At 50.8% G+C, this 12,731-nt stretch overlaps 1 protein-coding gene and 1 long non-coding RNA gene across 2 annotated transcripts in view; one reads left to right on the forward strand and one right to left on the reverse strand.

Moving 5' to 3' along the window:
* The window catches only part of birc6 (baculoviral IAP repeat containing 6), a 75,298-nt gene that overhangs the window by 38,223 nt on the left and 24,344 nt on the right, over positions 1–12,731 (forward strand). The window contains 2 exon segments of the mRNA XM_030106042.1: positions 1,446–1,610; positions 2,372–2,543. Of these exon segments, the coding sequence (XP_029961902.1) occupies positions 1,446–1,610; positions 2,372–2,543 (337 nt within the window).
* Positions 3,688–9,045, reverse strand: LOC115398973 (uncharacterized). The gene is made up of 3 exons (XR_003932623.1): positions 8,353–9,045; positions 5,505–5,509; positions 3,688–3,698 (listed from the first exon to the last, which is right to left on the reverse strand). It is a non-coding gene; the product is annotated as an uncharacterized LOC115398973 (long non-coding RNA).

The following is a 12,731-nucleotide window of genomic DNA, read 5'->3' on the forward strand; positions in this document are numbered from 1 at the left end:
TGTCTGGTCGTTCACCCTGATAGAGAAGCTAAATAGGGAAGAAACCGATCCCATCATTAACTCCGTCTGCCTCCTCCGCTCCGCTCTCCCAGAAAGGGTCTAATTGTTCATCCTGACTGATCAGAAGCACGTCATGCATTGGACAAGGAGACAGCTCCTTTATATCAGTGACACCTTCAGGGCCAGAAGCAAACGAAGCACATTATTACAGGGTTTGTTTTTTGACTCCGTTTACTTGACTTCCCTGGTTTTAGAGTTTGCCTCTGTGCTGTTGTCTCTATCCAGTCGTAACTCCTTGGAACAGTGAATGTGTGTTCCTGTGGCCTTTATTTATTATTGAGTCGATCCCAAATCCAGCTGACCGTCAGCAGTGTTTCATTCTGAATTCAGACAGAAAAACACCACAAATTGAGTCATTCAGGTCAAAAGGTCTGAAGAATTTGGTACAAATGGCTGAAAGACTCAGGAACTGTCTTAGTTTTCTAGATTTCAGAATAAAGTTAAAAGCATTCAAACTAAACCCGTGCATATAATTACTCTAAATTATAATTATTAGTGGTAAGAGTGTTTTATGAAACATAGAGGTTTGGATGAGTGTTTCTCTGGCACGATGACATTTTTGGATAATTCAATGTTTTTAGACGTGTTTGTCTCGTTTCTGTCTTCGTTCTCCTCTCACACTCCGTTAATTAAAGAGTAACGATGAGGAAAGATTATGAAGCACAGTTCTGATCGATTTTGTGTCTCCAAATCAGCTAAAAGAAGCTCAGAACTTCATCGATCTGCATAACGGGAAACTCTACAGTGAAACCTTCCTGGACGCGTGTTCCCAGCCTCTGAGGACGCGCTGGCTGTATCGGAGGTGTCAGGAACGACCCCGGTCTGCCTCGCCGGGTCCACCGCGTGCCTTCCGTCACGGCGGCGGCGGCGTGTCCTCGTCCGCCTCCTCCCCCTCCCCGCCCTCTCCCTCCCGAGCCTGGATTTATGGAGCCGCCCGAGCCGGCGACGAATCACGAGGCCCGTCGCTTGAACACGAGCCAAGGATTTGTCACCGTGGCCGTGGCCGTCCTTGATCCGCCTCCGCCCGCCGCGCCGCGCCGCGATGTGTTTCCAATATGAGTCAGAGGCGTGTGCGTCCCACAAAACATCGACTCTGCTGACTTCAGGGACGTTGCTGGCGTCCATCCACGTCTGAGGCCGAAAGGACTTCTCCACCATCAATCAGTGCGGCCTCTGCAGAAGAACCCCCGCTGTTCTCTGGTCTGAGGCGTGAAACCTTTAGTCTCGCACAAGAAATCCGTCGTGATCCGCTCCGTTTGCAATGAGTTCACAGCTTTTCTAGAGATGGCAGCAGAAGAAAGCTGCCTGTGAGGTGGAGAAGATTTCTTTCATGTATTTGTCTCCAGTGACGTGTGTGTGTTTGTTTGTGTGTGTGTGTGTTGCAGCCTCAGATGTCCAGTTGTCACGGTGGGGGGACCAGCGAGGAGCAGCAGCTGTACTGGGCTAAGGGGACCGGCTTCGGAACGGGGTCCACGGCCTCGGGCTGGGACGTGGAGCAGGCGCTCACCAAGCAGCGGCTGGAGGAAGAGCACGTCACCTGTCTGCTGCAGGTCAGCACGCACACACACACACACACACACACACACACACACACACACACCAGAGACCCAGTCTTCACAGGATCTGTTAACACTGGAGCTGATCCGGGACTGCTGACTTCTCTCTGTCTGCCTCTGGGTTTTCTTTTCATTTCTCAGCTTTTTAGCTCCATTTAGACATTTAGTTCCCATCTTTATTTACTTCCCTTGATTTTTTTTTTTTCCTTTTTCTCCCTTTTGTTTCCTCTTTCCTTTCCGTCTGTCTCTTCCAGTTAAATTCTAATGTGTTACGTTCTCTTCACTGTCTCGTCTTTCCCTTCTTGTGGACAGTTTGTCTCCCTCCTGAGTCCACTCAAACTTCCATCTGAGCCTCTGAACGTCTTGATCGGTCCAGGAAGAACGAGGCCCTGTTGTCCTGGAAAACCTTCATGTTCGTTAAAAACCAGCGGTCAGAGCAGCAGCTCGTATTCACTGGATTGTCGGACATTTAATATGTTAATATGTGAGCTGCATCTTTGAGGGTTTATATATATATATTTATATATATATATATATATATATATATATTTTTTTTTTTTTTTTTTTTTCATATTTGTCTTCATAAGTCTACCACATTCTGCTAAGAAATCCACCAAAACCTTGAAGTAGAGAGACCTGACATTGTAGGTATTGGGTTTTTTTTTTTCCTGTGTCCAAAATGTCCCAGATCGTCGCTCCGAGTCTGAGTGTGGTGTCAGTGCTGCTTCCTGATGCTGGGTCTGTTTTCTCCACAGGTCCTGGCGAGCTACATCAACCCGGCCGGCTCGGGCAGCTGCCACGGCGCCGAAGGCTCCTCCACGGACAGCAGAGGCCACAACAGCTCGGCGCTGCCGGCGGTGCTGCAGGAGCTGCTGAGCCAGTCCTGCCTCATCCCCGCCATGTCCTCGTACCTGCGAAACGACTCAGGTAGGCCCTGCCTTATCAGCGGTCCGCAGCTCCAGAGGTCTGCTGGAGAAAATACATTATAATGAGAACAGCATGCTCCTGATGGGCTGGTATTCTGAGTCAGTCGTGAATGAATGTTGGATACGACCGCTGGTGGATTTTCCAGGTTTTCTAGCTTTTCCTCCGTCTTGGCGCAGTGTAATAAAGCAGCGGCTCTGGTGGAGCGCTGCCTCGGTGTAATAAGTGCTGTGTAGGTAGAAGGTGAGCCGATGCTCTCAGGGTCAGGTCCGTCCGCTGCTTATTTCCTGCCGGGGTCCAGGGTGGTGGTGGGGTGGGGGGGGGGCTGGTTATTAGTGCTGCGCTGACCCTCGGGGGTCCGCCGGCCGTCACGCTTCAGCCGAGCCTCTTATTGTCTTCTGCTTTCTGAAGAGCACAGCTGCAAGCTGCTCCGGCAGCGGGGGAATCCCATCCACAGAAACAATCCAGAATCACCTCCCCAAACGCGCTAATAAATTGTATTTTATCAACAGAATGACCAAATTCTCAATAAATGTAAAAATATTTATCGTTTTTTACACAAACATATAATCTTACAACTCTTTTTCACTTTTGCAGCCTGCCGTATTCAAATGTTTCATTTGATTACCACTGTTTGGGTGCTGCATTAAATATCCTTACAGCAACAGTAAAATTCCAGTTTTATTTGTCCAATATTCACTTTTTACACATTAAAAACTAAATCCGTTTCTGAGGCTGTGATTTGTTGTGTGTTCAGAGAGGGACGGGTCTGATGTTTCATTTTCATCTGTAAGACTGAGATGCTGTTCGTGTGAAAACAGGAATCTTTTTGCCTTTTGAATGTCGGTTTCCACACAAACGCTCCTCTGAGCCGCTGAAGATGCAGCTTTTTGAGAAAAGGCAGAGTGAGGCTGGAGCTGCTCTCACACGTCTGTTTCCCCGACACCGTCTGTCAGATCACTTCAGATCAGTGGAATCCGTTACACTTCATGCATCTGAACACAGAAACCATAAAAACCTCGTTAGGAACGAGTGTTTTCTTCTCCATCATCACGAAGCGGGGGATTTCCCCGGCTCTTCGCGGCCGCAGCCGGAGGGAAACCTGAGTGAAATCCTGATGCAGATTGATCCTTTGAAGCACGCGGTGATCCCAGCTGCCTGGCCGTGTTTGATCAGGCCTCGCCGAGTGTGAAGCCTGAGCTGAGCGCATGTCGTGCAGCGTTGGCTCCCTCCTGTTAGCTTATCAGTCCGAGCTGTAGTGTGTGTGTGTGCGTGCGCTCGGTCGCTCGCCTGAGCAGCTCCTCGGATGCATGTTAAGGCTCTCCAGGTCTCATAATTAAATAAGAGCTGATAAAAAGCGCGGGGCGTGTTATAATTGCTCCTCATTATCTGGTGGATGCCGCCGACACGCTGGAATAATGGCCCGGCGTTTGATGAGTTCGTGTCATGTGTCTTTATCGCGTCGCTCCTCCTTTAATGAGATGTACTTAACACGCAGTTTGATAACACAAAAGCCAAGTGATGATTAGCCAGGTTGAAGAAAGGTGCATGCAGTTGTCTTGGAATCCTCGTTTTTTTAGCAAAATTCAACAGAAGAAAGTTTATTTGCTGATGATTCATCACTCTATTTGAGTAATACCGATATCAGTCGTTGGTGTTCGCTGGAAGCTCTCAAAATATACAGATTACAGACCGAATACCAACCGCAGTCCATCCTAGATTGCAGGAACTACGTTTTCTCTGCAGCGGTGCGAAGGTGTGCTTCTGCAGCTGAAGCTGACGGTCAGGAATATCACACTTGGCTTTGGCTGTTAAAGTTGGCGCTCGCAGCTGCAGAGAAGCTAATTAGCGAGTCCCACATGGATTGCTGTCCAAACATGCAAAACCCCCACATTTTACAAGTGCTTAGCAGTTGAGCGGTCAGGATCAAGTCAAAGGATCCGATCAGGGCCAGGTTCACGCTGAGGGACTTACCTGCGATGGTTACGGTGAGCGCAAGTGGCTAAGGGACACATTCTGTGTGTGTGCATGCGTGTGCAATAAAAGCATATGTAAATCATCCTATCTCTCCTTGACAAACAAATCCCCTTGTGTTTGCCCCCCAGCTTCAGCCCCCCCCCCCCCCCCCTCCCCTCCGCTCCGTGTCCCGTCACCCCTGCGCATTGCTCCACATTAATCATCGGCGTCTTGGCAAAGCCTTTTGGGATACATGACTATTTCCCGCCGTCGCCTGGCACTCCATCACAGGCATGGAAGCCATTAGTGAGAGGTAATACCTTTGAATGTCACCGCATTACTAATTTATCTTAATTGAGGATGGACGTCTCTGAAGGAACACCAGGGCCTGTCGTGGATTTTCTTTTTTGTTTGTGCTTCGCTCCTTGTTTCCTGCCGCGACTCGCGGAAGACGGATGGCAGTTGGTGCTGATGGAGTTAGCAGTAGATGGCGCCACTGAGACAGTGGCTACAGAAGGTGGAAAAACAGAGTGGTTGGTTCACAGTCTGTGTAGATCAGCTATGCGTTCACAGTAATCACACAGTAATACTGGTGTCGCATCCAGAGCGGCGTGAAGGGAATCATATTGCGATGAAGGCAAAATGCCAGTTTGTTGACGTCAGTGCGACCTTGTGTGTACAACAAGCCTGGCTGAAAGCGGATCCTCGGAAAGTTGCCAAATTAGCTCCGCCGTGGATAAAATGAGAGCATGTCTCACATCAAACGTGGTGCGATTAGCAATAAAGAGAGTAAATTGAAGTCAGTACATTTAAAAAAGCCATTTCTTCAGTTTCTTAAGATTAACTGCACCGTTAACTCGTGGCGTTTCACTTGAATTTTCAGTTTTTCTCACAATATTTACAGAAATTTTTTTTCCATTATTTTTTTTTATAGTTTGTAAACTATTTTATTAGTCTTTATTTTTTGCAGCCATATGCTTTTCATTATTGAGTATAGCAAGTTCTCACTAAAGCTCCACATAAACCAGCTGATTTCAAATGGGCTTCAGTTTGTGTCTGCAGTCTGAATTTTGAGTAGAGAACATCCAAACCACTGAGTGAGGTGTTTTCACTGCAAAGTTGTGTCCGCTGAGATCTCAAAAAACACAATATTTTAGATTGAATGCATGCAGAGCTGCCACACCCTGCTCAGCGTTAATTCATCGTGATTTGTCGTCGTCATACAGACTTGTTCAAACCCCCTTGAAAGGTTTCCTCCACCTCAGAGCCAGGTAGCAGCGGAGCACACCTCCACTCCACCTCCATTCATTACCACTTTCTCCCTGATAGATTTGTGGATTTGCAATTTATCACCACTCACCCATGGCGTTTCAGATTCTATTACCACAGGCTGAAATAAGCTGGGGGCCGGGGGAGTAGGGGGCGGGGGAATGGGGGCGGTGTGACCACCGTCATTGGACGCTCCTGTGTGAAGATCACCCTGAGGCCCACGGGATCGTCTCCACCTGCCGTGGACCACCGTCCGGTCCCTCTCTACCCGGTATTTACCCTGCGATGGACCGCTGACCGCTGCCTTCACACACAGTCAGCTGGGATAAAGCCTCATTTAATATTGGTTCTGACAGCTTTTCCCCCACGTTTAACCCATTGAATAGCCCCCCAGAGACGTTCCTCGGGGGTGGGGTTTCTCACAGATGAGACTCCAGCCTGGCCCGATTGATATGATCCCATGTTTATTGTTCAAAGTCTCTCTATAACAGTACATCTAGACTTTATTCAAATATTTATAAAAAGCCTCTTTAATACAGGGAAGAGATTGCCGACACTACCCTGAAAACAACTGGAAGAAAGAAATCAGGAGTCCCCCCCCACCCCCCCACCCCCCCCACCCCAAAAAAGATGGACAAAGATGCAGGAAGGACAGAAGAGGACAGGCCCGGATTCATTGTACAAGTACATAAGCTACGTAGTTTAAATACATGTCCCTTCTTGCAGCTCAAGCAGACGTTGTTTCTATAAAAATACTTCCATGTTGAGATGATCTCTGGATTGCCACCCTGGACACCGGGGGAAGGTGTCGCGCCGATTTGTTGAAAATAAACTGAGTGGGTGGTCATGTGATGAGTTTGACAGTGCAGCGCAGCCACATTGCTTTCTGCACACGGCACCCCTGCAGCTGTTTTGGCCCCCAGAGGACCGACGGGCGGCCGTTTCCGTCGCGGCGCCGCACCGCACCGCCGCGGGCTCCGCTTTTCCCTGACGACACGTACGAGCCCTTCAAGCAATCGCAAGTCCCAACAACTTTAAAGTTTGGTATAAAGAAGGGGAAAAGCATCAGTGTTGGCAGAGAGACTCAGTTTTTCCAATTAGTCCAGCGAGAAAAGGTGGAAGTGGCTCATCAGCAGAGTCCGGATCCCCTCCCGGGCCACAGTGCCGGGAGCTCGTCAGTCCAGCGTAGGGCCTTGATCACATCCACTGCGTCCGCCAGCCATTTGTTATCTCCCCGGCTCATGGCTGTGACTTGGCAATATGGCTTCTCCTTCCTCCTCGTCGGTATCATCGCCATCCTCAGCCACTCTGTCCAGCCTCCAGCGGCTCTGTGTGGGGAAGGCATTCATGACAAAACTCGCCGGTCCCCAGTCCTCGGCGTTCCTCCGGTCTGATCAGAGGAACTCTGGGAAAATCCTCTCTCCTGGCCACTTCACAGTGTGGTGTAGATGTAAACAAACACAATTACAAAGAGGTTAAGGAACGTGCCAATGATGCCCAACATGGCCAAGATGGACTCCTCCTGCTCCTCCTTGAGCTCCAGTGCCCGCACGTCATCAAGCGTGATGACTGTGGTGCCCATGATCCTGACGCTCACCTCAACCTCATCTGGAACGAGAAGAGACACGTGTGGAGACGGCGTCACGCAATCGGGGGGAAGACAAAACGATACGTGTCTGGAATTTACATGTTCCTCTCATTTATTCCCCCCCCCCCACCTCCCCAACAACATAATCCCACACAACCAGAAGGAAATCGATGGTGGATCGAAGGAAACAATGGCCAGGCAGAGCGGGAGCGGAGATTAGTCTGTGAGAGCGAGTGTTTACGAGCTGCCACAGCTTGAAGCCGAGCCGCTCGGCAGCGGCGAGCAGCCCCACGCTCTCGCTCCGGCTCTCACTCTCACTCTCACTCCCGGATTATCTGCAATGAAACCGTGGAAATTGCCAGCGGTAGCGCTCGGCGCCGTTCTCCCTGTCAAAATAAGCATGATTTAATGCTCCCCCTCCTCCCCATTTACTCCCGCCCACCTCCTTTTATATGTCGTTAATGATTAACCCCCCCGACTACCGCCGCCGCCGCCACCACCCACTCTCAGCTCTCTCTCAGGACTTGTTCTGAGATGATTTCCCTCCTTCCGTTTTGGGGGAGTGGTAGAAGATGGATGTCTGAGCAGAAATGTAAACAGCCTCGTCGGAGGGAACCGTGATCCTCGTTACTGCCGCTGAGGCGGAATTCAAACACAAACGGGGGACGTGAAGAGAAAGTGTCTTACCCGAAGGCGTCTCAGGTGTAAGACAACGTCATCCGGCGTGCCTCTGGGGTCCTCACAGCAGAAGCCTCTCTTCAGGGACATTGTGCACATGGAGACCCCGGGCTGGGCGTCGAGGTTCGGTCCACCGCTTCATCGCCAGTCAAATCCTCCGCCGTGTCAGCTCCCCCACTCCTCTGCTCTTTAGCGCCACCTGTCAGGATTACACACCGAGCCCCCCCACCCACCCTCCCCCAGTTCTACCGACGCCTTGGCCGAAGTCTCTGCAGCCGGTTGTGTGTCTCCTTTTGTTTGGAATCAGGAGGTCGGCATCACTGCCAGCGGTCTCTGTTGAGGGGGAGAGACGGAACGCTCTCCTCATTTGCTCCCTCTCGCCTCCTCACCGTTCCTCCCATCCCCGCTCGCGAGTTCCCCGCTTCGCCTCAACTCCTCCACGCAACTCCTCCGCCCCCGTGAATCTACGCCCCCACCGCTCTCCTCTTGGAAAAAAACAATGCAATTAGTGCCTCGCCAAAAAAATAAATAGAAAAGCCCTCCCCACCAGTGGAGCTTCCACATCAACGCTGTGCAGCAGCCGACTGGCGACAGCCCGCTCTCTACCCGGCGAGGCGAGCGCTGCCTGGTCCCCGAACCGGCGGAGCGCGGCGGCGGATAATCCGGAGGGGCAGGACGAGCCGTGAAAATCCCACGGAGCGGACGTCTGCGGGGGAGCGCCGCCGTCACCCTGACACTACCGATCTGCAGCCGCCACCAGTGACAGCGGCGCCACTGTAGGTCTCCAGCACCAGTCAGTCACCGCGGGAGCACCGTGCATTGCATAACCAGGCAGAACGAGAGAGAGAGAGAGAGGGAGAGAGAGGGGGAAGGAGGGAGGACGGGTCCTGATGGCCGTGATAGTGAAGGAGAAGGAGCGAGAGAGAGAGAGAGAGAGAGAGGGAGGGGGAAACAACATCGCTCACACTTAGTCGTCTCCTCCTCTCCCACCAGCACAGAGACTGGTAGAGCAAACACACACACACACACACACACACACACACACACACACACACACACACTTTCTCGCTCTCACCACCTGAACAACAAATAAAAAAAGAGAGGGATGCAGGCGGGAGGCAGAAGCAGCCCCGCTGCACAGCGCTCGGCTCGGCGTTCAGCGGAGCCCGTCGTCAGCGGCTGTTATGGAGGAGGAGGGGGGATGAAGGCGGGGAGGACTGGGGGCGGCAGGAGAGAGATGTGGGGCCTCGATGCACGTACTTTGATATTTATCTGTAATGAGCAGCGTTGGAAAACAAAGACACGGAGCCTCCTCTGGCGCCCCCACCCCCGTTCTTTAGTCCCCGCTGTGCACGCTCCGTCCACGCCCCTGTCGCCACACGGCCCCCTTAGCTCCGGTGCAATCCTTCCCCGTTACCGAGGCTGGGAAGGGAGGCTGCGCTCCTTCAGGTCAGCACATGTTGGACCGCCACGTGCGTCAGCACAGCAGGCTTCCGACCTGGTCGCCTCTTTCCCCCCCAACTTTTCACTTTCTTTATTTCCCTTAAACCGCTCACTTTTTGTATTTTGTTCAATTTGGACTTTCCACAAGGAGTGCGTCAGTCGTGTCTCGACTGGACCAGTCGTTTGGAGATAAGTACATTATCAACTGATCTTCATTTGCTGATGATGATTTGGCCTCGGCTGAGAGCAGTGAGTGGCTCGCTGCCGTTTGGATGTCCGAGTGATATATTTGGATGGTTCTCAAAGAATCAGTTGGATCCTTTTCCTGCCCGGTCCCGGCCCCCCAGGCCTGTTTGATACATTACTGACAACAGCAGGACCAATCATAGTCATGTGGAAGCAGAAATTTTTCCTTCCGTTTCATGTGTCAGTTTACACGCCCACTGCGCCAAGACACTGAAAACAGACGGTTTTGAAAACGGCTTCCAGAGCTGAACGTTTCTGTGGGAACAGACACCACCACTAAAATGTTGGCATCCAAGTGTGAAACTTTTCTGAAACAAAGGTGCTAAATCACAGCATTGTGGCTTGAAACGGCGTCATGTGGAAGGGCCCTCAGTGGAGACTCGGAGGTTTGGGAGCTTGGACCAGGACTTTGAACATTTCATCTTGTCTACGTGACAGCTCGGTAACCTGTGCAGCATGAAAGAAACCTAGTGCTGGAAAGGAATCTGTATCCTGTCTACAGTAACGTTGAACCCGTCCTCCAAGAGAGCTGACGTCTTCACAGACAGTGGAGAAAGTATGAAACTCAAAAAGCTCAATATTACATTTAGAGTTCAAAGAGGAAAATAATAAGCATCAGTTATGGGGTGTAACGATACACAAAAATCTGGGTTCGATACGTACCTCAGTTCTGAGGTCACGGTTCGGTTCGGTTTCGATACAGTAGGGAACAAAATGCAAAACCTAAATGTTCTTGTTGTTGTCCATGCTTCCCATGTCCGCCTGTCTGTGTCGGCTTTGCGGCACATCACCGATGCCAGCGCTCTTCTCTCCTGCTACATTTGGGCTCAGCTGTTTACGTTCCATGCAGGCGCACTGATCCACGCATCCTCCAGAAGCTTTTCCGGCTCTCTAGACCGTTTATCTGCTCCTTTATTTCAGATCATTTATAGGAAATGAGGCACAGACATTGTCAGTACGTTATCATTTAGTATCAGAGTTTATTTAGCCTTTTTTTTTTTCTGTTTCTGAATCTCGGGGTGGCGACCGAGCGATTAGATACTTTCACTCAGGGTGCGAACTATGGGGGGGCCAGGGGGGTCTCAGCCCCCCTTGATGAGACATGAGGTATGTCATGTTTGTATGATCATGGATTATATGCAGAATTAGGCCAATTTTAATGGATGATTTGCGCATCACTATTTCACTTTAATGAAGATGCCGACCTGCATGCAGTACTTGTCCTCACCATTGAAGCGTGGGGGCGCTATGCCTTAAGTGTCACTGAAAGCAGACATACCCCCCCCCCCCGACAGCCGCGGTATGGTTCCCACACTGCTGTCTCTTCAGTGACATACCTTCTCCTCCTCCTGACAGAGTCTGCTCTCTCCGTCCTCCAGGTTTTCTCTGAGTTTCTTCAGACGGAGTTGCAGCCTGTTCGCTTCACAGACTCACTTTTCAAAGTTAGCGTCTGTCATGGTTTGTTTGCTGTGGCGCTCTGGCGCATGCGTGTACCGGCGCGACGTGCGCAACGCGGTCACAAAATCTGTCCTGCGCGCGGACGTCCGTGGACAGAGATTCATGACATTACGTCCCAGGGACCAATGTGCCACGCGGACATGTGAAGCATGGACGAAGCTGCTAGCAGTAGCAAACATGTCTGCAGGTGTAGCTGCACATGCTAGCGGCAGAACGTAAACACACGCACCATCCGGCCCGTGAGCGGAAAAAAAAACAAAAAAAAACTTTGGCCCGTGAACTCACCCGTGCAGTCCTGTACCGAACCGAACGGCCCGTACCGAAACGGTTCAATACATATAAATGTATTGTTACACCCCAAGTTGGAAAGGAAGGCAAACTCATTTTTGTTTATCTGAAGGCCGCTTTATCGGAGGAGCTGGTCTGAGCTTCCTGTTTCCCTCGAGTCACGGGAGGAAAGAGTTATTCAGAATCCACCGGATTCACCAGAATCCATCCATCAGAAACACACAGGGTCTCATTGTCGTTGTCTGGAGTGTGATCTGAGCGCTCAATCTGAGTAATTGTGCTTATTCTTATCTTCAGTAGGTTGTTTATTCTGCAGTTATTTGTGAGATGTTCTAATTTCACTACTTCATTGGTCTTTGCGGCTCGCTAACGGTAGAGTCGGCAGGGGCTGGACTTAGAGGAGTTCTCGATAGACGTTCCCGGTAGACACGGTTTGATTCCACTCTGGATCATCTCTCACCTTGACAAGACAAAGTACATTTTGGAAACAAGAACAAAACAAAAAACAATTGTAGCTTGAAAATACAAAAGATACTCGACCACAGAAATGCCCGCCGCCGCTATCAAATGCCAACAGAAAGAATTCTAATTAACCCCAAAACCCCGTAGTCCGCCCGTGACCCCCGCCCGACTCCTCAGCCAATTTAGCAGCGGGTGCACCCTGCAGTCGCCGCTGGAGATAGGAGGAGTCCTGTAATTACAGCTGACAGACTGACGCTTGGTATTTCAGTGGGAGTCCGTGGTGGGGGAGGAGGGGGGGGCAGTTATCTATACGGGGACTTAAAGAACTTGTTCAGAAAATAGACCCTCCCCTCCCCTGCACCCCCCTCCGCCATTAATTACTGGAATGGCTCCACAGTTGGCTTGTAGACTGTGACGGTAGTGAAGAAAGATGTGCATCAAACAATCAAGTGGGAGGGCGGATCGCAGCGCTAACAAGACAAGAACGGCTCCGCTCGTGATTTAAGTGGTCGGACCAGAGGCGACCGCTGAATGCTGATGTGTGCAGGATGTGTAAATACACCGCCGGCCGGAGCCCCAGTCCCTTCAGTCGGGGCCACTGGAGGGGCTTCCTTCATGACTGCAGACTTTCTGCAGCCATTTTTGTAAAAATAAAATCCACAGAATGTACAGTTTGACTCTCTCTTGAATAGTTATTGAACCGTTCTTATAAGTCATGGGTTCCTAAACATCCGAGCCACAGAGTCGGTGGTCTTCCCGAGGCCCACATCCTCTACCCGCCCACTCCTGCACCGCCCAGGAGG

This window comes from Salarias fasciatus, chromosome 13, assembly GCF_902148845.1.
Source record: "Salarias fasciatus chromosome 13, fSalaFa1.1, whole genome shotgun sequence".
In the NCBI taxonomy this organism is placed as follows: domain Eukaryota; kingdom Metazoa; phylum Chordata; class Actinopteri; order Blenniiformes; family Blenniidae; genus Salarias; species Salarias fasciatus.